Consider the following 25,466-nt stretch of genomic DNA (forward strand, 5'->3'; position numbering starts at 1 on the left):
TGGCTTTCCACATTCCGGTCCCTGCCTGTGTTCGCTGCACCCTGAAGAGCTGTTCTGCATTGTGTTCTGCACACCGTGATATCTCTGGAGAGCCCTTCATTCAACAGATCACGCCTCTTCCTTAGCCCTGGTCTGGGCATACATCTCATGATCCCAGTCCACAGTGGTTGGCATGCACAGAGGCATGGGCTGTTCTGGAAGCGGCCAGTCTCAGAGGTTCTGGCGGGAGAGTGTAACCAGCTCCATGAGCCCCTATGTTTTTTATAATCTTCTCCCTTAACTACTTGACCCTTTGAGTTGTTTCCCGAAAATGATGGACTCCTGGCCTCAAGTGATCCTCCAGCCTGGGCCTCCCGAAGTGCTGGTATTATAGGTCTGAGCCACCACACCGGCCTGAAATGATGGATTTTGTACAAGACAAAGGAGTTGAGATTCTGAAAGCCCCAGGGCAGACTTCCCGACGGCAAGATTCACTATTCCCGCCCCCACAACCTGCCTCATACAGGTAGCCCCTCGTGAGATACATCTCAACATGCCCCCAGCTACCGTGGCCCCTCCTTTAAATGTCCATGACATCCCTTAGTCAAGAGACGATGGATTTGAGACAGCTTCTCCCGTCCTCCTGGCAGGACGTGTGTCCTATTAAAAATTCCTTTCTTCCTTGGTCTCAATAATTGGATTTTTGTGCCACCAGCAATTGGACCTACACGGAAACCCCTTGCGGTTTCGACAAGAGGAGGTAGGGGAGAGGCCGAGTCCCAAGCTGCTAGGGAGTGGCGCTGCCCTAGGGCCGAGGGTGGAGCTTTCCTCGTCGACCGGGAATGGGCTGGGCCCAGCCTACATGTGAAGGCAGGACTGAGCGTGGGCGGGCGGTCCCTTGAGGAGTCCGGGAGGCAGACACCGCCGGACCGAATCCCGGGAGCCCCCACGTGACTCTGAGCCGCCGATCACCGGATGCCCCAGATTCCTGGGACCCAATCCCCGGTTTCAGATCCTCAGCAACTTGCAAGTCCGAGCTCGGATTTCTTCTTAAACTTGATTCCTGGAACGGGACGTCCGGCCGGATGCCGAATCCCCAGATCCCGTGGGAGACTGTCTGATCCCGACCGGATTCCCGAGCCCGAGATTCCTGGATCCGCCGGCCCAGGCTCCCGCCCCGCCGCGGGTTCCCAGCGCCCCGCGCCCAAGCGCCTCGCATGGCGGGGCCGTGCGCCCGGTCCGGCGCGCAGCGCGCCGGGAGCTGCTGGCAGGACCCGCTGGCCGAGGCGCTGAGCAGGGGTCGGCCGCTAGCTGGGTCCCCGGGCCGGGGCTGCGCGCGGAGCCGGCCGCTCAGCGTGGTCTACGTGCTGACCCGGGAGCCGCGGCCCGGGGTGGAGCCCGGGGAGGGAACCGAGACCGAGCCGCTGCCCCTGCGCTGCCTGCGCGAGGCTTGCGCGCAGCTCCCCGGGCCGCGGCTGCCGCCGCAGCTGCGCAGCCTGCCCTTTGGGACGCTGGCGCTGGGCGACACCGCGGCGCTGGACTCCTTCTACAACGCGGGTGAGCGCGCGCCGGGGGCGCGGCCACTCGGGGCGGGGCCGTGGTGGGTACCGGGTCTGGGGGCCTTAAGGTGAGGCAAAGCTGCAGGACTTGAGGCGGAGACCTGACAAAAGTGGAATTTAGGGGATCTGGAGCGCTGCCGGGCTCGGGATGGAACTTTGGGATCCAGGCCCGGTTTCGGGGTTCCCAGTTGGGGCTTAAACACCCTCCAGTCGCGGCTGTGCCCCGCGAGCGCGGCAAGGACCGGGCGGAGCTTAGGAGCCCTGGGCGGGGCTGTGGCGTCCCACGGCTGGGGTTGGAGAAGTCAGCTTGGGACGGTCTCGCGGGGCCCTCCTGAGGACAGATCCCGGGAGGGAAGCCTGGAGTGGGGAAAGGAGCTGCACCTGGGGGGCCGGGGTTCAGGGGTCCTAGCATACTACTTCCGAGGATCGGGCTAGAGAGGCAGAAAGGGAAGCGAAGGGACGCAGCGGGACCCGATTCTGGGAAAGGGAGTTTAGGTGAAGAGGCCCAGGCAGCCCAGAGGGAGTGGGCGGGGTAGGGGCGGAGCTGGAGGAGGGCCGCGGCCGACCGGGGGCGGGGCCAGGGGCGGCTGTTCCAGCGCGGGTCACCGCTCCCTCCCGCCAACCCTGGAGCCCCGCCCCCGGTACTTGTTCATCCTAGAGTCCGGGATCTGTGCTTCCTGGATGTCCGTGAAATCGCAACCTAAAAATGAAGGCTGACCCGACCTCGAGGACACAAAGACACACATAGTCATCCACAGACTCACAAATCGCATACATGTTGACTTACCCAGGCTCTTGCAGACCCTGTCACACACAGAGATACAGTGGGACACAGTAAGCTATACACACACGGACAGACACAGCGTTGTCTACACACATTGGTGGTGTCGGCCCCTTTAAAGGGACTGGGTTGGAGATCCAGGGGAGGGGACTTCTGTGTGTACACAGCTGCCTCCCAAATGGCCTGGAACAGGGTCTGAGCTGGGGCACAGCCTTCCCTCCCCGTGGCCCCGTGCTCACAGGATCTGAACAGTGGGACCAACGTCCCAGCCCAGTAAGCCCAACTCTGCTCCTGCAACACCACAGATAACAGTTCTGTGAAAGAGCCAGAGGGACCCTAAAAGGGGGAAACTGAAGTCCAGAGCAGAACCGGACCCTGCTGATGTCCCACAGCAATGCAGGCTGAGCCAGGATGGATCCCCAGCCTCCTTCCCTGTTGAGCTGGGCCTCGGGCTCAGCGCCTGCACCTCTGTGCCCGCAGATGTGGTGGTTCTGGAGGTGAGCAGCTCTCTGGCACAACCCTCCCTGTTCTACCACCTCGGTGTGCGTGAGAGCTTCAGCATGACCAACAACGTGCTCCTCTGCTCCCAGGCAGACCTCCCCGACCTGCAGGCCCTGCGGGTAGGTGGCCAGGGGGCTGGCGGAGGCAGGCGTGGGGTTGGGGTGGCATCTACCCAGAACACCAGTTTCTGACTGTCTGCCTCCTGCAGGAGGATGTTTTCCAGAGGAACTCGGTGAGCAGAATCCACCCCTCACTCCAAGTGTCCTTTGACCTCCACTGTGACTTCTGACCTCTACTAATCTTCCTGGCCTCTTCAGTTACCTCTGACCCCCTAATGCCCCCTGACATCCATATGACCCTCTGTTTGGTTTCCTATTGCCACCTTTCATGAAGTGTGCCCTTTCCTGCTGTCCCAGTCCCCACTGGTGCTGACCTCTGACCCCATCACTGCCCCTCTCTAGCCCTGTGCTGACCTCTGATCTCCACTGATTCCTGCCTCCTTCCCACCAGGATAGTGTTGGCAGCTACACACTGATCCCCTATGTGGTGACAGCCACTGGTCGGGTGCTGTGTGGTGACGTAGGCCTTCTCAGAGGCCTGGCTGATGGCCTCGTACAGGCTGGAGTGGGCACTGAGGCCCTGCTCACCCCTCTGGTGGGCCGGCTTGCCCGCCTGCTGGAGGCCACACCCACGGACTCTTGGTAATGGGGCCCCCAGGGAGAGCACGCCGGGAGGAGGCTGGTGAGGGTTCCGTGGGCCGGGGCTGGAACACAGGCCCCACCATCCTCTCTCCCTGCCTCCCCTGTCCTGGGCGTCAGTGGCTATTTCCGGGAGACCATTCGGCAGGATATCCGGCGGGCACGGGAGCGGTTCAGTGGGCAGCAGCTACGACAGGAGCTGGCCCGCCTGCAGCGGAGACTGGACAGCGTGGAGCTGCTGAGCCCCGACATCATCATGAACTTGCTGCTGTCCTACCGCGACGTTCAGGTGAGTGGTGTTCAGAGAGGCAGTTAGTTAGGCATTGTGCATTTGAGGTCAGAAAAATCCAAGTTCAGCTCTCAGCTGTGCCACTTGCTCACTGGTGGCTTTAAGCAAATTATCAAACCTCTCTGAGCCTCGGTTTCCTTATTTGTAATAGGGGGTGATCATGTCACTGACTCCCAGGGCAGTTGTAAGGTTGGGAACAGCCAGCATGGGGCACACAGTAGGTGCTCCCTGTAAGGTGTGGTGTTGCTGTACCTCTGGGTCTGAGGGAAGGTGGGATGTCAGGGGTGGGACAGGACACTGGCTCAAGGTATTCCTCAGGGTCTGGGGCCAATCGTGGCAGAGCTTGCTGTCCCTCATGCAGGACTACTCGGCCATGATCGAGCTGGTGGAGACGCTGCAGGCCTTGCCCACTTGTGATGTGGCCGAGCAGCACAATGTCTGCTTCCACTACACGTTCGCCCTCAACCGGTGAGTGGCAGAGCAAGGCTTGAGTCATAGCCACGTGGAGGTCTCTGTGGCCTGGGTCTCTGCCGTGCGAAGTCATTGCTGTCTGGGATCACTGCTGTTCAGGGCGGCTGTGGTCAATGTGTCCCTGTTGTTTTGGGTTACTGTTGCCTGGGTGGAGGTAGGGGAGGTGGTGCTGCCCTTAGTGTGGTCACAGCTGTCCAAGGTCACTGCGCCTTAGAGTCATTGCATCTAGGAATCACTTCCATCTGAGGTCACTACCCTAGAGAGGTCAGTGCTGGCCAGGGTCACTGTCATTTTGGGGTCATTATTGTCAGGCTCCTGGAAAGGTCCCTGATGTTTGGGGTCTAGCGGTCCCTGGACAGAGTGGGTTCAAGGCCACCAGACAGGTCCTGAGCCCTTCTTCCCCCTTACCTAGGAGGAACAGGCCTGGGGACCGGGAGAAGGCACTGGCTGTCCTGCTGCCACTGGTACAGTTTGAGGGCTCTGTGGCACCCGATCTATACTGCATGTGTGGCCGTGTGTACAAGGACATGTTCTTCAGCTCTGGCTTCCAGGACGCTAGACACCGGGAGCAGGCCTATCACTGGTAAGGAGCACAGTGAGTGGCGGCGGGCTGAGCCAGTGGTCTGAGAGGTGGTGTGGTGGCATCAGTCCGGCCCTGTGCCCCACCCCAGGTACCGCAAGGCTTTTGATGTGGAGCCCAGCCTCCACTCGGGCATCAACGCGGCTGTGCTCCTCCTTGCTGCTGGGCAGCATTTTGAGGACTCCGAGGAGCTCCGGCTAATAGGTTAGCCCAGATCCTGGCTCCCTGTCCCCTCCTGCACAGGGTCTTGGAAGAGGTAGGGAGAGAACATTGCGCAGAAGCTAAGACTGCGTTCGTCTGTTTTGGACTATTCTGCCTATACTCACACCTGGGTCCTCACACCTCTCCTGGGCCCTCAGGAGCCCTCGAGCCCACAACTGTCCCCAACCTCACACCTGTGTTCAGTGCACCCTGAGGTCCATGTATACTTGTGCCCAAACCCTCACCTGTGTCTGAGCTCCTACTGCCACCTGAGATCTTGCCACCCAACGTTTTAACCGTATCTATGTTCATGCCCGCCTGAATGGTAGGCCTTACCCACAGCTGTACCCACACTCACTGGAGCCCATGCCCATCTTCCCCAGGCATGAAGCTGGGCTGCCTGCTGGCCCGAAAAGGCTGTGTGGAGAAGATGCAGTATTACTGGGATGTAGGTTTCTACCTGGGAGCCCAGATCCTCGCCAATGACCCCATCCAGGTGGTGCTGGCTGCAGAGCAGCTGTACAAGCTCAATGCCCCCATATGGTAGGTGGCCCCCTTGCATTCTTGGCCTGGCCTGGGCTGCCAGCTCCTTCCTACACCCACGTCCATTGGCGCACTAGCCTGAACCCTGAGCCAATGACCTGGCCACTTTTAGACCAGTGCCCATAGCACCCAGTGCCCACGTTCTGGCTACATCCAAGCCAGTTTACTCTCCCTGGCAGTGCCGGCTGGTGCCTGGGCTGAGCTGAGGACAAGGCTGTGCCTGCAGGTACCTGGTGTCTGTGATGGAAACCTTCCTCCTCTACCGGCACTTCAGACCCATGCCAGAGCCGTCTGGAGGACCTCCACGCCGTGCCCACTTCTGGCTACACTTCTTGCTACAGTCCTGCCAGCCATTCAAGACAACCTCTCCCCAGGGGGACCAGTGCCTGGTGAGGCCGTAGGTGAGGAGGACCTGAGAAAGGAGTGAGTCCTTTCTGACCTACCCCTCTCCTCCACTGCCCGCAGGTGCTGGTCCTGGAGATGAACAAGGTGCTGCTGCCAGCCAGGGTCGAGGTTCGGGGTAGGGACCCGGTGAGCGCAGTGATCCTGAGCCTGCTGGATGGGGAGACCCAGGTGAAGTCACCTCTGAGTCCCCCCACTCACTCTAACTTGGAGACTTTCTCCCAAGTTAGGGGTCAGACCCCTCTCCTGTCCCCAGGACTCCCCATCAAACCCCATTTCTTCTCGCAGGACGTTCCCGCCAGCTGGACCTTCCCAGTGGCCTCCATCTGCGGAGTCAGGTGAGAGGCAGGTCTTGGGACAGACTCGGGCTGGAGGAGAGGGGCGGCCACTGCGGCGGCCAGCGACTCACCCGATTTTTCGTCCTTTCCCAGCGCCTCCAAGCGGGATGAGCGCTGCTGCTTCCTCTATGCACTGCCCCCGGCCCAGGACGTCCAGCTGTGCTTCCCCAGCATAGGGCACTGCCAGTGGTGCGCGCAGCCTCTGGTGATCGGGGTACTCAGAGGGCTGGGACGCCCAGGGGAGTAAGGGAAAGGAAGGGACGACGTCCCCCAGGTGCTCCCGGCTTCGGAGGGGAGCCTGTCCAAGATGCCCCCCTGCCATCCGTCTGACCTCCCCTGCCCTCAGGTTCTGCGGCCTTATCCAGGCCTTGGTGACAAATCCAGATTCCTCGGCGCCCACGGAAGCGGCAGAGGGCGTGGGGGAGGTGCTGGAGGTGAGGACGCGGGACCGGCACCTGGAGGAGGGCGACCGGCTGCGGGCCCAGCTGAACCCCCATCTCGCTCCGCGCCCCGCAGTTTGATTATGAGTACACGGAGACCGGCGAGCGGCTGGTGCTGGGCAAGGGCACGTACGGGGTGGTATACGCGGGCCGCGAGCGGCACACGAGGGTACGCATCGCCATCAAGGAGATCCCAGAGCGGGACAGCAGGTGCGGTGCTCCTAGCCGCGGGCGGGGCAGAGCGCTCGCGGGGCCCGAGTGGGCGTGGCTGTGGCGGGGCCAGTGGGCTGAACAGCCCGGGCAGTGCGGGCCGGGCTGAGGTCTGGAGGGTCGGGTGGGCGGGGCGGATCCCCGGGGCGTGGCCTGGCTGGTACCAGATAGGGTACTGGAAAGGCTTCTCTGCCCTGATGTGTCCCATTCCTTTCTCCCCTACCTCCCTCAGGTTCTCTCAGCCCCTGCATGAGGAGATCGCTCTTCACAAACGCCTGCGCCACAAGAACATTGTGCGCTATCTGGGCTCAGCTAGCCAGGGCGGCTACCTTAAGATCTTCATGGAGGAAGTGCCTGGAGGTACCTGCCCCTTGTGGGATGGGAATGAAACCCGAGGTGTGGGGCATGCGATGGGGGCAGGAAGGGGTGGAGAGCCCTGAGGGGAATAAACCCTGGCGTGTGTGGGTGGTGTAGTCCAGAATTAGCTGATTCAGTGGCATTGGGTGATGGAGTCTGGGCTATGGCATGGGTGTGTCTGGGCCTTGAGCAGAGAAATGTGGGCTGGAATAGTGGGTGCCAACGATGAATTTGGACTGTACCTGCCCAGGTAGCCTATCCTCCTTGCTGCGGTCAGTGTGGGGACCCCTGAAGGACAACGAGAGCACCATCAGTTTCTACACCCGACAGATCCTGCAGGGACTCAGCTACCTGCACGACAACCATATTGTGCACAGGGACATCAAGGTAAGCCCTGGGGCAGGCCCACCCTGGCCTGCTAGGGGTTGCAGGGAGGGGAGGAGACATGGTCTCAGAGGCTGGCGGTTTAGATTAAGTGGGCAGACCTGGTGCAAAGGGCAAGAAGGTTCCTTAGAGAAGAAGTTCAGCCCTGAAGCCAGACCAGATGCCAGCTCCCAGAGGGCCATGTAAGTGGGATGGCAGGGGGAAGGCAGTGATAGAGGTGGGGCCAGGCTGGGATCCCCAGGAGATGGGGTCCCAGGAAAAGTCCAGTTCTGCTCTCAGGGGCCCAGCTCAGTGTCTACTAATCACCGTCAATCAGGGGGACAATGTGCTGATCAATACCTTCAGTGGGCTGCTCAAGATTTCTGACTTTGGCACCTCCAAGCGGCTGGCGGGCATCACACCCTGCACTGAGACCTTCACAGGTAACAGGTGTGGGGCTGGGGTGTGGGGATGCTGACGTGGAGCAGAACTCCCAAAGCCTTCTAGGGAATAGGGTGTCTCCTGGGAATGGAGTTAGAGTCCTAATGGGGGATGAAACCCAGGCAGGTGATTCAGCCAGGGATGAGGGGATGGAATCTTGAACTGGAGCTTGGATAATTGATGAAATTGAGGTTAGCACCTGAAATGGATCCCAGGAGTTTTGATGCAGGCCAACGTGGGTGTTGGAGGACAAAGGAAGTAATAGAGTTCAAGGAGGATGACACAATCCAAGATATGTGATGGAACCCTATTGTGGGTGATAGAGTCCATGAATATGATGGAGCCTAGGATGAGTGCTTTTTTTGTTTTTTTTTTTTTTTTTGAGACAGAGTCTCACTCTGTTGCCTGGGCTAGAGTGCCATGGCATCAGTCTAGCTCACAGCAACCTCAAACTCCTGGGCTCAAGCAATCCTTCTGCCTCAGCCTCCCAAGTAGCTGGGACTACAGGCATGTGCCACCATGCCTGGCTAATTTTTTCTATATATATTTTTTTAGTTGTCCAGATCATTTCTTTCTATTTTTTAGTAGAGATGGGGTCTCACTCTTGCTCAGGCTGGTCTCAAACTCCTGACCTCAAATGATCCGCCCGCCTCGGCCTCCCAGAGTGCTAGGATTACAGGCGTGAGCCACCGCGCCTGGCCTAGGATGAGTGTTGGAAGCCTTGGCAGGTGATGGAGCCTAGAGTGGGTGATGAAACTCAGGAAAGATGTTTGATGGCCAGGGTAGGTGATGGAATCCATTTTGGATGATAGATTCAGCATGGGTACAGGTGGCCAGAGGATGCTGAAGTTCCTCTCCCCCACATAACTCCCACCCCATGAAAAAGCCTAGGCAGATATTGTTGCTCTTGCTCCTGTCCTAGGGACCTTGCAGTATATGGCTCCAGAAATCATTGACCAGGGCCCATGTGGGTATGGGAAGGCAGCTGACATCTGGTCACTGGGCTGCACTGTAATTGAGATGGCCACAGGTCGCCCACCCTTCCACGAGCTGGGGAGCCCACAGGCTGCCATGTTTCAGGTGAGATCCCACAGGGTCTGGCCCATGGAGGTGGGGTGGGGCCAGACTGGGCCTTCAACACCTCTAAACTTGACCTTTGTTTTCCCTCCCCCCTCAGGTGGGCATGTACAAGGTGCATCCACCAATGCCCAGTTCTCTGTCTGCTGAAGCCCAAGCCTTCCTCCTTCGAACATTTGAACCAGACCCCCGCCTCCGAGCCAGCGCCCAAGCGCTGCTGAAGGACCCCTTCCTACAGCCTGGGAAGAGGAGCCGCAGCCCTGGCTCCCCCCAACATGCTCCGCGGCCCTCAGGTCTTTGGGGGTGGGGGAAGGGAGCACACTGGAGGGCTGAGGAACCGTGAAGGTGACAGGGCTGGGGGGGCCCAGCTGACAGCCTTGTCCCTTCCTCAGATGCCCCTTCCACCAGTTCCACTCCTTCAGCTGACTCGACCACCCAGTCCCAGACTTTCCCACGCCCTCAGGCATCCTCTCAACACCCGCCCAGCCCACCAAAGCGCTGCCTCAGTTATGGGGACGCCAGCCAGCTCCGGTGAGAGCCTGGGGTCCTAGGTGTGGGTTTCCTTTGCTTAGTTTTGCCTTTGTACTCCTTCCGGAAAAAGCCCTTCTTGGGAGCCTGGGCAGCTTGCCACGTGCCAAGGATGGCATTCCATGCCTGCTGTGCCCTCTCCCAGAAACTCTAACTTGTACTTGTTGTGCCCCCTCAGTGCGCTGGGTTTCTTTCTTTTTATCCCTGTGAGGTAGGCATCAGAATAAGAAGCCCAAGATTCAAACTGTGCGGCAGAGGTGGCTGGACGGTGTTGCTGCCGGCCCTCCATCAGCCGCTGCCCATTGTATTGTGCCCAGCGTGCCCGAGGAGCCTGGGGCCGAGGAGCCTGTATCCCCGGAGGAGAGTTCGGGGCTGAGCCTGTTGCACCAGGAGAGCAAGCGCCGGGCCATGCTGGCCGCGGTGCTGGAGCAGGAGCTGGCCACGCTGGCGGAGAATCTGCTCCTGGAGCAGGAGCAGGAGCAGGTGGGCGGCCCACCCCAGGGCCCCCTGGTGGTCGAGTTTGAACAGGACTCCTGCAGATGACCTCCCCACACCCGCAGCATTTCTCTCGGCTAGGGTGGGGACATAGGGTGGGGACACCGGCTGACAACCCCTCTCTTCGTTCTCAGGGTTCCCTTCTGGGCAGGGATCATGTGGAACAGCTGCTGCGCTGCCTCGGGGCGCACATCCACACTCCCAACCGCCGGCAGCTGGTTCAGGAGCTGCGGGCGCTGCAAGGGCAGCTTCGAGCCAAGGGCCTTGGGCCTACACTTCTGCACGGACCGCTCTTTGCCTTCCCGGATGCGGTGAGGAGGCTTTCTCACAGTTAGGGCTACCCAGTAACAGACTGTGAGCTTCCTGTGCCTGGAAACGTGCAAGGACTTTATGTTCCAAGGTTCTGTGTCTCTTCCCTGAAGATAGGGCCATCAGGAAAGGGACGTCTGTCCAGTCCTAGCTTCCCAGCCCTTCCCTTCACCCCAAGCCCGCCCACCACACTCGCCTCCGCAGAAGACTTTCTGGCCTTTCCAGCTCAAGCCCCACCTCTAGTTGGGGCTCAGCAGGCTCAGCAGCGCTCTCCTCTCTGTCTAGGTGAAGCAGATCCTCCGGAGGCGCCAGATCCGCCCACACTGGATGTTCGTGTTGGACTCGCTGCTCAGCCGCGCGGTGCGGGCTGCCCTGGCTGTGCTGGGCCCGGGTAGGCGCGGGAGGGGGCCGGCCGGCCGGCGACTAGGGTGTGGCCCTCCGTGGGCGTGGCGAACGCCAAATGGGGTGGGCAGGGGGCGTGGCCTGCGGGGCCGGGATTCACAGGAATCCCCTGGCCGCAGCCGGTGGGGGCGTGGCTAAATGGACCGGACCCAGACTGGGCCCCGCAAAGAGCCGGGTATCCGAGCCTACACGCCCTCGCCGGTGTCTGGGGGTCCCAAACGGGCGTTCTTGCCCTGCCTGAGCTCACCCCACTCGGACTGGCAGAGGTGGAGAAGGAGGCAGTCCCATCGAGGTCAGAGTTGAGTAAAAAGGGGGAGTCCCAGCAGAAGCAGCAGGAAACCCAGGTCCAGCAGAGCCCACTTCCCGAGGAACCTGCGCAGGGCCCCCCGCCTCTTATGGTGCAGCTGAGCCTCCTGCGAGCAGAAACTGATAGGTAAATCTCCTCGAAATCGCCCATAGACTCCGCGCCAGCGTCAACCCACTCTCTAACCACTCCATTCTACTTTCTGCCCTCCGGCAGGCTTCGCCAAGTCCTGGCCGAGAAGGAACTGGAGTGCCAGGCCCTCGTGCAGCGAGCGCTGCAGCGGGTGAATGCGGAGGCCAGGACCAACGCCCTGGCCTCAGAGCCCCCAGGTGAGCGGCCTGGCTGGAGAACACTAGTGGGTGTGGGGCAACTTCTAGCAGGAGGCACACCGGGCTCATCACCTGACTTCTTGACAGCTGCTCTCCCAACGGACCAGGGCCTGGTGCAGTGGCTACAGGGACTGAGCGTGGATTCAGCCACCATCCAAACGGTGAGGGGGGCTGCTGGCCATCCCTAACCCCAGCAACCACAGACTCCATCTCTGTCTGTCAGCTCTTCTCACTGTTCCCTCTGATGGAGAGAATCTCAAAAATGGAAGAGCACGTAGTATATTCCTCCCATGGTACAGATGAGAAAACTGAGCCCCAGAAAAAGGAGGGGATCTGCCTCAGCATTTTCGCAGTAGAAAGGAGCTAGTACCTGGGTCTTTGGACACATCTTTCTGGAATTTTATCTGTCCCTGTTTTGATGGGTCTTTGTCTGCAACCAGCTGCTGAACCACAGCTTCACCCTCCATGCCCTGCTCACCTGTGCCACTCGAGATGACCTCATCTACACCCGCATCAGGTACATCTTGGGCCCTCCAGGCATGAACCATTCATATGGCCTCATGCTGGCCAGCTGCAGGCCTGCCTAGGTTCTTCCCTGGAAACCATAAGGGCACCTGGGTCCCCTGAGGACAGAGGAGGCATCAGGCAGACAGCGGTCACCAGAGAGAGCCCACATTGAGCCCACTACCCCTAGGGGAGGGATGGTATGCCGCATCTGGAGAGCCATCTTGGCACAGCGAGCAGGACCCACGCCAGTTACTCCTGGACCCTGGGAGGCTGAGTGAGCACATCAGAGGCAGGACGGACGCGAGGATGGATGACTGGAGAAGATGCAAGCTGCTTCTGACGCGCCCGCCCCAAGACCCTTGGGCAACTACAGGAGGCCAGGCGGGTAGGGGCCAGGGTAGGGCCCAGGTCTAGCCCCAGTGGGAGGAACCAACCAGAAGCACCCAAGCACACTGGGCACTACCAGACAGAGATTATTAAACAGAACATTTTCGTACCCTTGTCCTGACAATTTCGGAGGGGGGTGTGTGTGGGTATCCTAGGAACAGCCCCAGGGTCTTTGTGTCAGAGTCTGAAGTTCCCTAATCTGGCCTCTCTCACCTCCCTGGCTCTTTCCTGCCGTGGCCTTCCTTCCTCTCTCTCCCAGCAGACACCAGCCCCTTATTTCCCTTGAGACAGACTTTATTGACTTTGGCTAAGGGCAGACCCTGAGATGGAGGTCCAGAGAGAGGGGTTGGTAGGGCTACGTCCTGGGGGCCAGGTTGGTTCTGAGGGGTAGAAGGCCAGCCACCCACTCGCACGGCTGCTCCAGGAGTGTCTGCCACAGACGCTTCTCCTCAGGTGTGGAATCCATCCAGGGCACCTCGAGCCCGTAGCTGCTGCCTGGATGTGGGCGGGCAGGGGTGAGGGCATGGTCATGCTGGGCACCTCAGGGCCCAAGAAACACCTGCCTGGTCCCAGATTATGCACTGTTCCCAGTCATTCCCAGTTCCCAGGGAATCCAAAGCTCAGGAAAGGGCAGAGAAGTGCCCAAGGCCGCCCAATATTGGCTCCCCTCAGGGCCCTGCTCTGCTTACCGGTGCCCAGGCTGAGGCGTGCGCCCCCCAGCTGGCGGCTGGCCAGGGCCCCGTGGTCCCAGAGGGAGAGCTCAGCACAGGCCTGGCGCAGGTCAGCAGGCCCAAAGCCATCGTAAACCATGGTGTGGTTGAACACGGGGCTGAGGCTGCGACGCACCACCCTGGTACGCTGGCGGCTGGCCCGGCTGTCATCAGGCAGCACAGAGCTGTAGGGGAGATGGGCTGGCATCAGGTGACCACCACCCCCTCGCACTTCCCTAGAGGCAACCAGTCATGAAGTCCTACCCATTCTCCCTCACGTATGTCCATGTCCCCTGGCTCCTGCCTGAAACCTGGCCTCAAGCCTTCACTGCCCTGGGGCCTTTGCACCAGCCCCCTCTTAGGGCTCCTGCTTTTTAAAGATTCAACTCCTATTCAAAGGACCCCAGAGTGATGTCTCTGAAACGCAATTCTGCTACTTCCTGGCTCAGTGACTTTCACTGGATCCCTGTTACACCCCCACTCCCTGTAGTTTCCAAAGTTTTCGAAGCCTCAGAACTCTTTCTGAAAAACAAAATATTGCTCAAAGGAACAATACAAACAGAATGCCTCTAGCTGAATCAGGGTTAGGAGCTCAGAACAGAATTGGTCTACCTCCATTTCTCTCTCTGAGGGTGGGGCAGCACCTGGAGGCACCCCTGAAAGCTTACTTTGAAAACCACTGAACTACAAGTTCAGGGCCAAGTCCCACAGCCTGGCTTTCCAGTTCTCCATGGAGGGGCTCCTGCTGCCTCTCAGCCTCAGCTCTCCAAGTCCTACAGGCCCCAGGCACCCTAAAATGCAGCTCCTCAAAGGGGTCGTCAATTTTCCTGACTCCAGGCCTTTGCTCAAGCTGGCCCCTTCACCCCTGCTCAGTTGTCAAAGCCCAGGCTGGGGGGGTCAGGGTTGATTCCTAGGGGTTCGGAGGTTGGGAGCTCCACTGAAAAAAGAAGGAGAGCAGGGAGCACCCTGTGCGCCTCACCATTGCACGAAAGTATCCAGGGATCCCGAGCGCAGTGGAATGAGGTCCTGAGCTTCCTTCACCCAGAAGTGCAGCTCTCCGCTCGGGGGCAGTCCCGCGCCTGCGGAGAGGCTCGCTCGGCTCAGGCCCGCCCCCCAGAGGCCACCCGCTCGCGGGACAGCAGGAGTCTTCCGCCTCCCAGGGCCCGTCCAGCTTGGCCTCCCGCGGGGCGGTCACTCACCCTCCGAGCCGGCGGGGACGTACTTGAGGGACAGGGAGAGCAGCCCGCGGCTGGGAAGCTCGTCGGGAGAGGGTGGGACCTGCGGGAGGTGGGCTCGTCGTGGGGTGGGTGCAGGGTCTAAGGGAAAGGGGCTCAAGGGGGCGGGGTCTCCATAAGCAATGGGGTGTGGTTAGCGGGGGCGGGGCCTCCAGAGAAGACCCCTGGGGATCCTAGCATCGGCAGGCAAGGGGCCTTAGGTTGTGAGTCCAGGGGAGGCTCTGGAAAGCACGGTAGGGTGGAGGCGGGAGATCCGTGCCGCAGGTCTCCCCACGCTCCCAGCTGCCTCACCCGCGGCTGTAGGGGGAGCCAGGTGGGCTCACAGTCCCAATTCCACGTATCCAGGGGCACTTCGACTTCGCCCAGAAAGATGTTGCGACCCAGGCTTTCGCGGTGCCACACCGACAGGCTCAGCACGCGGCCCGGGAGCTCGGCCTGCGGGACTGAGTACTGGGGACAGGAGGTGCGTTTTAGTGGAGCAGCGCTGGTGGCCCGAAGTGTTGACTGGGGCGGGTCCTACCACGCTCCTAGCAGGATGGAATCCTGGGGAGCTCCGGAGGGCATTAATGGGGGCCTGGACTATCACCACGCCTACCACAAGACTAACAAACTGTGCTGGTCCGAAGGTCCCCAGTTCTCTCAATTGATTGTTCAGTTACAAATGGAACTCCTTGTTCTACTCTTTCTCCCTTTCTCACTACTGCACTTGACGAGTCTTTTTTTTTTTTTTTAAACAGGGTCTCCCTCTGTCGCCCAGGTTGGAGTGCAGTGGTCATCTTAGCCCACTGTAACCTTAAACTCCTGGCCCCAAGAGATCCTCCTGCCTCAGCCTCCCAAGTAGCTGGGACTACAGGCGCACGCCACCACGTCCGGCTAATTTTTCTAATTTTTAGTAGAGATGGGGTCTCGCTATGGTGCTCAGGCTGGTCTCGAACTCCTGGCACCAAGAGATCCTCCCGCCTCAGCCTCCCAAATCTTTGGGATTACTGGAGTGAGCCACCAAGTCCGGCCTTAACTAGTTAAAAAAAAAAAAAAATTTTTTTAAAGACTGACATAATGGGGAACGCGTTAATGGGGGCCTCCCTGCCGACGCTCCAGCAGAATAAAGAATGTCCCCGCCACGCAGCCCCGCAGGAAGGTGTATCCTGCTCATTAAAGGGGGGCCGCACTGTCGTCGCGGCCTTACCCGCAGAGTCTCGTTGAAGACGGGGTTCAGATTCCGTTTCTTCACGGCCGTCTTGCGCTTGCTCTGCTTATCCGGGAGAAGGTAGCTTTTGACGTAGCTGGGGCGGGGGAAGTGAGGGCCCGCGGTCAGGAGGGGCCCTCCCAGCCTGCCCCTGGGCCTGGGCATCGTGCTGCAGGAGTCTTACGGGATCAGCTCACGCAGCCCAGGCCTCCCACACGGTGCCATTCCCATTTTGAAGACGGGGCACCCGAGGCCGAGAAAGTGAGTGGCATGTTGGGCTGTGAGAGCCGCCTCCTCGCGCCCCCGCACCGCCCGGAGGGGAGCCGGGCGGGGCACTCACGGGTCGGAGCGGCGGCGCCGCGCGGCGGCCAGGCCCTGGCACTGGATCACGTGCACGCGCAGCTCGGCGGCGCCCGGCTCGTAGTGCAGCGCGAAGTGCACGGAGCCGCGCACCGGCACCGCCTCCGCCTCCCCAGACAGGCTCATCTGGCTGCCGCTCAGCTGCGGGAGAGGGCGGCAGTCAGGGCGAGCGCGGGGCTCACGTCGGGGCTGGGGGAGCGCTGAGGGTTCAGACCCCGGCATGGGGGTGGGAGCGCTGGGTTCCGGGGTGAGGGAGGGGTCCGGCTGGGGCTATGCGTCGGGACGTGGAGGGAGGAAGCGCCCACCTCCAGTCTCCCCCAGGCCCTCTCCCTCACCCCCTCACCGTGGAGGAGTTCAGGCTGGACACGGAGGAACTGCTGCTGAGCATGCGGTCCGGTGCGGGACCAGACGCCGGGGCCTCCTCCCCGTTCTCCAGTATCTTGCGTGCAGCCTTGGTCCGGAGAGGGGAGAAGTGTCGGGGGCGCCCCCTTTTTCCCTTCCCCTCCCCCGACCGCACGGGGTCGCAGATGGCTCGTAGCCCTGGGGAGGAGCACTCCCCGCCGAGAGTCCGCTCCAGGTCTTGAGAGCAGCTGCAGGCCGCTCCCGCCTACCTGGGCTGGCGGGGGCAGTAGCTCCCTCTCTACCCGCGACGCGGGCTCCAGCTCCGGTTCCAACTCCTCCGCGCAGACCTGCACGCCCCCTTGGCCAGGGGCTGGAGTGGAGCAAAGGCTGCTGAGCGAGCCCCTCTCCTGCCCGCCCTCCAGCAAATCTGGAGGGACTGGTTTACAACCCTGGTGACCTGCAGATTCAGGCGCCGATCGATCGGTGCTGCCCAGTGGTTGCTCATGGAAGCCACACGGAACCCCCCCACACAACGCGGGAGGAGGAGGGTGAACACAGGTGTTTGGGGCCAGTTAGAGCTGCCTCTGATCCCTGAAACTTCTCTGTGTGCCCCAACACATGCTCCCACTCACCTTCCTGGGCCTGGGGCTCCTCCTCCTGATCTGAAGCCTTTAGGAGGACATATGGCGATGGGAAATCAGGTCCCTGAAAGAAGGGTGGGATAGAGGTCACAGTGGGGGCTAGTGAGGAAGGGTCAAAGGTCATGCTGGGGTGACCAGGTCAGAGGCTCCCACCATATACCCCAGTTTCAGATTTAGGGCAGCCCTCAGGGCAGAGCTGCAGGACCAGTCAGACCTGTACTTCATACCCCTCACACCTTGCCCGCCCTGCGTGACTCCCAGGCTCTCTCACTGGGGTGTGGGGAGTGGCACAGTACCCTCTGAGACCCTGACCTCTCAGCTCAGTCCCACCCCTCTCCTAATATTCACAAGTTCCCTTAGAGGCCAGGTCCACACCACCCTTTCACCAGGGAGGACACTGAGGCCCAGACAAGGGAAGGGGCGTCCCAGGTCTCCTGCTTCCCCTGGCTCAGGCTCTTTCCCAGGAACATTTGCCTCCACTCCAGGGGCACTGTGTACTCATTTAGTAACTCCTTCCTGCGTTACTCACCTCAGTCTCCTTGAGCGTCTCTTGGGGGGCCTCATCTATGGGGGGTCTAGGAGTAGGGAGACATAGTTTTCAGGGAGGGGACCCAGGTGGCCGGTAGGCAGCTTCTCTCCTCTCCCGAGTCGCATCCTCACCTGGGCTCTGGCTCCTCTTCGTTCTCTTTCCCAGAAGCCTCAGCCTCCCCATTGCTGCCCACGGCCTGATCTCCTGGGCCCAGGTGAGAAGCTCTGTGAGCCCCCTTCTCAGGAAGTGTGCCTGTGACTCACAGCAGAGGCCCTTGGAGATGCCTGCCCACCTCCCATAGCCCATGGAAGGGCATTGCCCACCCAAAGACACACGGTATTGGGACAGCCAGGATGGGAGCTCAGGGGTCCTCTCTCTGTCCACAGACAGCCAGTGCCCTGGACTACAAAGGCTTGCCCACCCTGGGATCTCCCCTCACCCCTGGAGCTCTTCTTCCTGCGGATAGAGGCTCGGACAAGGTCAGAGCCAAAGTGTGCATGGTGATGCCGTTGGGAGCGTGCTTCCTGGAACCAGTCCCCTGTCAGGATCTTCAGCTGCCCAGGGTCCACCAGAGAGGCCCGGAGCTTGCTGGAGGATGGAGGAGAGTGTGGCTGTCACTACTCACCCAACCAACATTCCTGCCACCTGCTCTGTACCAGGCTCTGTACAGGGACCAGGGACCCAGCAGCAAATCAGACTTGATCTGTGCTGTGGAGGAGCCCAGGTTGCTGGGGAGATGAGCCCAGAAGAGACAAGCACAATATAGTGAGGTAGGTGATGTGACAGATGTAAGAAGGGCCAACCCTGCCTGTGGGAATCCAGGAGGGCTTCCCAGAGGTGGTGACATTTGAATTGCTTCTTCTTTGTTTTTTTTTTTGAGACAGAGTCTCACTGTGTTGCCCAGGCTAGAGTGCCGTGGCGTCATCCTATCTCACAGCAACCTCAAACTCCTGGGCTCAAGCGATTCTTCTGCCTCAGTCTCCCGAGTAGCTGGGACTACAGGCATGTGCCACCATGCCCGGCTAATTTTTTCTATATATTTTTAGTTGTCCAATTAATTTCTTTCTATTTTTAGTAGAGATGGGGTCTCGCTCTTGCTCAGGCTGGTCTCGAACTCCTGAGCTCAAACAATCCGCCCGCCTTGGCCTCCCAGAGTGCTAGGATTACAGGCGTGAGCCACCGCGCCCGGCCTTGAATTGCTTCTTAAAGGACAAATCAGAATTCTCTAGGTAGAGAAGGATACAATTAGGTAATTACTGTGGACCATGCTTGCATAATCCCTCTTAATCTGTGAGGTAGGACTCCCTAGTCCCATTTTACAGATGAGGAGTGTGGTACTCAGGGAGGTCAGGTAAGTTGCCCAAGGTTACATAGCCAGGAAGTGTCTGTCCCCAAATGCTGCTTGGAATGCCCATGTTCCTCTGCCTTTGTGCTCTTCCAGAAAGAAGGAACAGCACAGGCTTGGAAGTGACAGGTGTGTTCAGAGACTGGGGAGCAGCTGGTGCTGTGTGGATACTTTGTGTGCGTGTGTTGGGTGGGGGTTATGGAGAAAGATGAGATGGTGGAGGCTGGCATGGACCAATGAGAGAGGCCTTGTGGACAGCCCGGCGGGGGTGGGGGTGGGTTTCAACAGAGATATTAAGGACAGATATGGGCAGCTCTGGCTGCAGCATGGCGGGTGGGCTGGAGGGAAGCTGGCAAGGGAGCTGGCACAGCCACCCTGGGAAAGGTGATGAGCTCTGAGCTGGCCAAGGCCAGAGGGGACCAAAGGGTGAAACCAAGAACCACTCAGACATCTGCCAGGCAGCATGTTGGGAGCCACTCAAGCCTCCCACTTCTCCTCTGGCCTGGGTCTCCCTGCCTCACCTGACCCGCCCCTCCTCCAGCTGGCGCAGGCGGGCATCTCGCTTGAGGACCTCAGTGATGGCCTCTTGCTCCTCCTCCGTCAGGAAGCTGAGGTCCAACAGTCCTTCAGCCTCAGGCTCTGGCCGATGCTCCATGGTGGGGGAGGGCAGGGCCCAAAGCCCCTCTTGAGATGGGTGCCCCCTCTGGGGCATCAGCTGGGGCCGTGCCCCAGCTGGGCACACGTGGCTTCCTGGGGTAAGACCAAGGACCAGGTTGAGCCCTGCACAAATACACAGCACATCCTGGAGCCAACTACCCTTTTCTCTCTAAACATATGCCCAGGTGGTGGGTAGCGTACAACCCCAAGAAGGCTGAGGTCAAGGTGGGGTGAGATGCACCCATTGACATATGCATACACTGGCCCATGAACACACTCAGGGACATACTCAAAGAAGTGTACAGAGACACACATGCACACACTGATCCGTGTAGGCACAAATACCCACAGTCACACATGCACACTGATACCTGTATAAAGACAGGCACACACACCTGTTCCCCCATGAAGGGACCTCTGCAGACACAGGCAGAAACCTATGCCCAAGAGAGAGACATGTGCACATATCCTTAAACCTGCACATGGCATGTGCACACAAAGGTGGACAGGGGGACAGGGGCCCACCCAAACAGATTCACCCATACAAAAATAAATCTGGAGACAAATATGTCCCTAGGTATATGCACACAGACTTTTGCACACATACACTGCCCATCTAACTGGGTTGTGAGCTCCTCGAAGGTAGGGGCAGTGAATCACCCTCAAAGCCAGTACTTTGCACACAACAGATGGTTGGTACAAGTCTGATTAATTAAATACAGAAATACACCTGCACAGTCAGGAATTCACACACACGACCACCGACCCACCCACCCACACACACATACACACACACACCTGCTCACCCCCTGCTCTGGCAACCTCTCCCCCTGGCTCCTCACCCTCCACCCTTCACCTCCACCCTGCCCTGGCCCATTTGGCCTTCCTGTCTGAGGCAACCACCTCCCTAGCCCACACCCCCACTTCCTCCCCCGAGGTAACTGCTGCACCCAAGCCTACTGAGGCCTCCAGTCCAGGGATGCCCCCACTGCCAGCCCTGCCCTCTTGCCCAGAGCCCCTGGGCCCCTCTGCTCTGGCCACATGGTCCCTCAGCTCTCGCCCTAGACCTGGCTGGGGGCCCGGCGGTGCAGGCCTAGGCCGGCAAAGCAGCTTGTGCCCAGGTACCACAGTGACTCCGGAAGGAAAACATTTGCCCAGTCCTGAGGGGCGTGTGGACGTGGCAAGGGGCCCATGACTCGGCCACAACTGTGGCCTGAGCCTACTGGGCGGTCTCTCCTTTCCTCCCCACCCCTTCCATGCCAGGGCTCCAGGTGGGGCTAGGATGGAAGAGGGTGGCTCCGCAGGCAGGTCCTGGCTTGTGCCTGCCACCTCCTGCGCTCTGTCCCCTCCCAGCTGAATCAGTGTCCAAGCCCAAGTGAGGCCTCTCCCCACAATGACCTGTCCCAGGAGCCTAGGGTTTCTGCGCGTCCATATGGTATATAACACTGTGTGAATGCCCGTGCGCTCAACATTAACAATTTTCCTGAACTTTTATGTCCGAAGCGCTGAGTGTTGCAAACGCACAGTTTGGCCCCCTCTGGGGAATGGCGCCTGAGCCCCAGTTTCTGTCTCCGCGGCGTTGTCTGGTGTGCGAGTCTGGGCATGGTGGGCGTGTCTGTGTACCGTGGAGTTTATGTGCAGTCTGCCTGTGTGAACATTGTCTCACTGTGTGTGTGCCTGTGTCTCGTCTCAGTGTGATGCTGCATGGGGACTACATTGTCTGCGTGTTGTGTTCAGCGACTTTCTGGGTGACAGCACTATGTGGGTGTGTGCACAGTGTGCATTTCCTCCTGTGCTGCATGTGTGACTGGGTGACTGGGCTGTGTATTGTGGTGTGTCCCCTGATATGTGGGTCTGAGGGTGGAAGTGGGGGGATGTTCGGCAGCCCTGAGCCTGGGCTGGGCCATGGGCATCTGAGCCCAGTGTCCCCAGAAGCACCCTCTCCCCACAGTCCTCTCTCCGTGCGGAGGCGGAATCCAGTATCTAGTCCTCCCTGCTGTTTCAACACTAAAGGACAGACCCTCGGGTCAACAGGAGGGTCTGTCCACCTGCCCGGCTGTTCCAGTCCCAGACATGCTCCCGCCTCCCCAACCCCAAGGTCCCAAGGTGCCCAAGGGTGCTCAGGATACCAGGTGGCAGTGCCTGCCCCTCTGGCCCCTGACAGGGGACCCTGGCACCTAGGTGTTACCTGTAGGAGTCCAGTATGGGAGGACACTTTCCTAGGAGGCTCCAGCTCCCCTGGGCCAAGTTTCAGGGACCTGGAGAAGAGCAGTGAGAGACTAAGGCTGACTCAACCCGCGGCCCACAGCAGCTGCCCCACCGCGAAGGAGGAGGAAACACCTCTGCAGGGCTTGATGCAAAACCGGGCCTGGACTCCCAGCTCCCCGGGGACACGCCCAGGCAGCCGACAGGAGAGTGCGGGACTTGGCCCCAGCTCCACTGCGGACTCAGGGGAATGGGAGCAGGCCCCAACCCCTCTGTAGAATGCACACCAGTCCCACCCTGCCCCCAGAGCTGATAGGAACTTGCTTTGAAAGCAAAGTTAGAAACCTTTCTTTGTAAGCATCTGGGTAATGGCAGGATTGCAGACTTTGCAGGTATACAACCCTGAGCAGACTCCCTGCTCTGCCACTGTGGGACCTGTGCAGGTCTCTTAACCTCTCTGAGCAGCAAAGTCTTCCCACAGCAGAGGCAAGAGGCCTATTATAAGGGAAATGAGGCGGGGCAGGGTGGCTCACGCCTGTAATCCTAGCACTCTGGGACGCCAAGGCAGGAGGATTGCTTGAGCTCAGGAGTTCAAGACCAGCCTGAGCAAGAGTGAGACCCCCGTCTCTATCAAAAAGAAAAAAAAAACAATAATAATAAAATAAGAGACTAGCCTGAGCAAAAGCAAGACCATGTCTCTACTAAAAATAGAAAAAATTAGCTGGGCGTGGTGGTGTGCACCTGTAGTCCCAGCTACACAGAAGGCTGAGGCAGGAGGATCACTTGAGCCCAGGAGTTTGAGGTTGCTGTGAGCTATGATGACACCACTGTACTCTACCCAGGGCGACAAAAAGAGTGAACCCCTTTTCCAAAAAAAAAAAAAAAAGAAAAAACTAAAAGTGCCTGGTACAAGCTGGCATATAGCTGATGCCAGGTATGCTGTCTTCAACACAGTCTAGTACCCAGTACCTGTGGTCATTTCAGCAACTACCACCTCTCCATGTCCACATACACCTCTGGGAAGTGCTGGCCACAGCAGAGCAGCTCTTTCCGTCCCCTCTGCCAATCTGGGCCCCGTCTGTTTGGGAATGGACTCTTCCAGTGCCAAGGTGAGGGTCCCACACCCTCTATGGGGAGTCTATGGGGAGTCCCTCTGAGCACCCTATTCTGCTCCCAGACTTTGGTCCCAGATTACGTTGGCTCCAGGACCATGAACTACTTGGGCTGTCTTCATTCTGGTCTTGGGCACAAGAGGCCAAGCCAAAGCTCCCCAACTGCCTCTAAGTCTACCTCTTTCCCCACTGCCTGCCCTGCCACCCCCTTCCCATGCCACCTGGGGCCATGGATTGAAGATGAGGGGGTGTCTCACAGAGGAGCTGGGGCAAGGGGTGGATTCTAAACCCTACTCCTCCTCTCCTCCTCGGAACTGGCTCCTGAATGTTTCCACCTCTGAGAGATTGGGGGGTCCCACCTCCACCCAAGCCCAATGTCCAGCCTTCCCTATTTATTTTTTGCAAGTTAATGTTATTTTCAGAGCCTCTTTTCCCTCATCCGTTAAATGGGGGCAATAATCCCACCTCGGAGGGTTTTCACTACCATGAGATCCCAGCAGACTCTTACTGCAGATATGCATTTACATGTGCAATACCCTCTGAGTGGCCACCGTGGGAACATTACTGGGACAGTAGACGTCTCCTCAGTCAAGGCCCCGACATGGAAGGAGAACAGCCAACGGCATCCTCACTACTTCCCACCCGCTGTCCTGGTCCCAGCTCCCCACAAGGATGAATCTCTAGGCCCCCCCGAAGCTCCCGGAGGCACGAAACTTCATTGGTCTTCAAGCTTCTAAATTACCCTTCTCTGCTCTCCTGTCCTCCCTCTAGCTGTGACTCTCCAGGACTCCAATATTTCCAGCCAACTCTCCTGCTGTCATCTCAACCCGACTTCATCTGGCCCCCTCCACCTGAAACCTCTTATTCCCAAGTTTCCACGTTGGTAGCCAGCCCTCCTGGTCCTGGCCCCAGGCTTCCTGCCCATCTCTTTCCCACCTTGCCGCCTCCGTCTGCCCTCCTGCTGCCCAGGTCTCAGTCCCTGCTCAGCCTCTTCCGAAAGCCTCCTCTTCTCCAGCCTCCTGGCCGCCACACCTGGCCCCTCCAGCCCTTCATTGCACAGCTGCTAGAGGGCCCTTTGGAACACACCACTTTTCTGTCATTCCTTGGGTCTGGAAGGTGCTGTCAGATAGTCAGGGTAACCCTTGGCACATTCACAAATCTCTGAGCCAGTCCAGCCCCCTTGGACATGTCACTGACAAACGCCTCACCACCTCCTAGGACAGCCCATCCCTCAGCCTGATCCGCAGGATTGCCATCGTAAATCTGCCTGTCTGTCCCTCATCCTACGCCCTTAAAGCCTTAGCTACAGGCTCTACGTCCTGTCCCTTCAACACCCAGGTCCTTTGGTCCTTTTGAGCTGCCTGCTAAACTGCAGGAATGCTTCCCCCAGCCAGCCGTCAGCCCCCCTCCAGGACTAGCTCAGCCTCCTCCGGAGTTCAGTGTCTCTGCACTGCGGCCAGTCTCCAGGCAGCGTCCTTTGGTTAAGTGGCAGGGTCCTGGAAGCCAGATCTGGGTTAAAATTCTGGCTCTGCCACCTGGTTCCTTTGTGGCCTTGGATCAATGACAACCTCTGTAAGCCTTACTCTCTCCCTTTATAAAGCGGGGACAATAGCAGCCATCTCATAGGACTGTTGGAAGGACTGCTTTCTTTTTTTCACCTCCAGCATCCATTCTCCCTTCTTTTTGGTCACAGCACCTACAACATCCTTTGCAGAAGCAGCCCCTCTCCACTTGCACCCTCGTGCTCCAGCGAGGCTGTCTCAAAGGGTGGTTCCGAGTGGAGGCTGGGAGCCAGGCTGCTGGGCCCGAGCCATGGTTCCACTCCTCCTCCTCTTGCCATCTTGAGCAGTTCACTTGACTGCTCTGTGCTTACTTCTACATCTGCAAATGGAATAACTGACCTTGAAGGGCTGTTATGGGGATAAATAAGCCAATACTTTATTACAAGGTAGTATGCACTGTCCTACTTAAGCACTCAGTAAATATTGGTGACTTTCATGGCAGCTGTGTATGTCCTGTTTCCCCAAGGCCAATTTTAAGTTCTGCTTCACTGAAGCAGCCTCAAAACTTTTCTATCTATTCTTCTGTGGTTGTCCTCAGTACTGAACTTATCTCCCCGACTCAACTCTCAGATAGAACCAATATGCAAAGCAGGTTTAAAAGTTTTCTTTTTTTTCAGAGACAGGGTCTTGCTCTGTCATCCAAGCTGGAGTGCAGTAGCATGATCCTTGCTCACTGCAGCCTTGAACTCCTGGGCTCAAGCGATCCTCCCACTTCTGCCTCCCAAGTTGCTGGGACTACAGGCATACATCACTGCACCCAGTCGAAAAAGGTTTTTTTTTTTTTTGAGACAGAGTCTCACTATGTTGCCCTGGCTAGAGTGCTGTGGCATCATCCTAGCTCACAGCAACCTCCAACTCCTGGGCTCAAGTGATCCTCCTGCCTCAGCCTCCCGAGTAGCTGGGACTACAGGCTGCCCTGGCTAGAGTGCTGTGGCATCATCCTAGCTCACAGCAACCTCCAACTCCTGGGCTCAAGTGATCCTCCTGCCTCAGCCTCCCGAGTAGCTGGGACTACAGGCATGCGCCATGCCCGGCTAATTTTTTCTATGTATTTTTAATTGTCCAATTAATTTCTTTCTATTTTTAGTAGA

At 58.9% G+C, this 25,466-nt stretch overlaps 2 protein-coding genes across 3 annotated transcripts; one reads left to right on the plus strand and one right to left on the minus strand.

The window, feature by feature from the left end:
- The first annotated feature begins 921 nt into the window (after positions 1-921).
- On the plus strand, positions 922-12,604 carry MAP3K6 (mitogen-activated protein kinase kinase kinase 6). Its single transcript, XM_012645966.1, has 29 exons — positions 922-1,536; positions 2,800-2,939; positions 3,029-3,052; positions 3,331-3,521; positions 3,639-3,807; positions 4,169-4,275; positions 4,691-4,861; positions 4,950-5,062; positions 5,443-5,602; positions 5,829-5,991; positions 6,068-6,175; positions 6,293-6,342; positions 6,436-6,531; positions 6,689-6,776; positions 6,859-6,992; positions 7,225-7,352; positions 7,600-7,736; positions 8,050-8,155; positions 9,076-9,233; positions 9,331-9,523; positions 9,623-9,761; positions 10,076-10,241; positions 10,388-10,564; positions 10,848-10,953; positions 11,229-11,397; positions 11,485-11,597; positions 11,685-11,758; positions 12,038-12,114; positions 12,292-12,604. Exons 1-29 carry the CDS (start codon positions 1,197-1,199, stop codon positions 12,380-12,382), a joined length of 3,888 nt encoding a protein of 1,295 aa, XP_012501420.1. The 5' UTR covers positions 922-1,196; the 3' UTR covers positions 12,383-12,604.
- A 182-nt stretch (positions 12,605-12,786) lies between these two features.
- SYTL1 (synaptotagmin-like 1) lies at positions 12,787-19,551 on the minus strand. Of its 2 annotated transcripts, none has more exons than XM_012645968.1 (14): positions 19,361-19,551; positions 17,934-18,082; positions 17,626-17,698; positions 17,495-17,540; positions 16,957-16,993; positions 16,616-16,694; positions 16,326-16,470; positions 15,963-16,123; positions 15,623-15,719; positions 14,728-14,886; positions 14,401-14,479; positions 14,181-14,280; positions 13,181-13,386; positions 12,787-12,986 (listed from the first exon to the last, which is right to left on the minus strand). In XM_012645968.1, exons 1-14 carry the CDS (start codon positions 19,549-19,551, stop codon positions 12,847-12,849), a joined length of 1,662 nt encoding a protein of 553 aa, XP_012501422.1. In that variant the 3' UTR covers positions 12,787-12,846. The 2 variants fall into 2 exon arrangements, with proteins under 2 accessions (XP_012501422.1, XP_012501421.1); XM_012645967.1 differs by having other exon boundaries at positions 16,957-17,029.
- Between the last annotated feature and the right edge of the window lie 5,915 nt (positions 19,552-25,466).

Source organism: Propithecus coquereli, unplaced genomic scaffold, assembly GCF_000956105.1.
Source record: "Propithecus coquereli isolate 6110/MARCELLA unplaced genomic scaffold, Pcoq_1.0 Scaffold239, whole genome shotgun sequence".
NCBI lineage: Eukaryota > Metazoa > Chordata > Mammalia > Primates > Indriidae > Propithecus > Propithecus coquereli.

What these genes read in the sequence shown, in the direction of transcription:
- MAP3K6 (XM_012645966.1), top strand. Translation starts at nt 1,197, where the DNA reads ATGGCGGGGCCGTGCGCCCGGTCCGGCGCGCAGCGCGCCGGGAGCTGC. An exon ending in GCGTGGGGGAGGTGCTGGAG is followed by an intron (nt 6,777 to 6,858) that starts GTGAGGACGCGG and finishes CGCGCCCCGCAG; the next exon opens with TTTGATTATGAGTACACGGA. An exon ending in GGGGACGCCAGCCAGCTCCG is followed by an intron (nt 9,762 to 10,075) that starts GTGAGAGCCTGG and finishes TATTGTGCCCAG; the next exon opens with CGTGCCCGAGGAGCCTGGGG.
- SYTL1 (XM_012645967.1), bottom strand. Translation starts at nt 19,551, where the DNA reads ATGCCCCAGAGGGGGCACCCATCTCAAGAGGGGCTTTGGGCCCTGCCC. An exon ending in AGACGCTCAAGGAGACTGAG is followed by an intron (nt 17,030 to 17,494) that starts GTGAGTAACGCA and finishes CCCTTCTTTCAG; the next exon opens with GGACCTGATTTCCCATCGCC. An exon ending in CGGCGCCGCCGCTCCGACCC is followed by an intron (nt 15,720 to 15,962) that starts GTGAGTGCCCCG and finishes CCCCCGCCCCAG; the next exon opens with CTACGTCAAAAGCTACCTTC.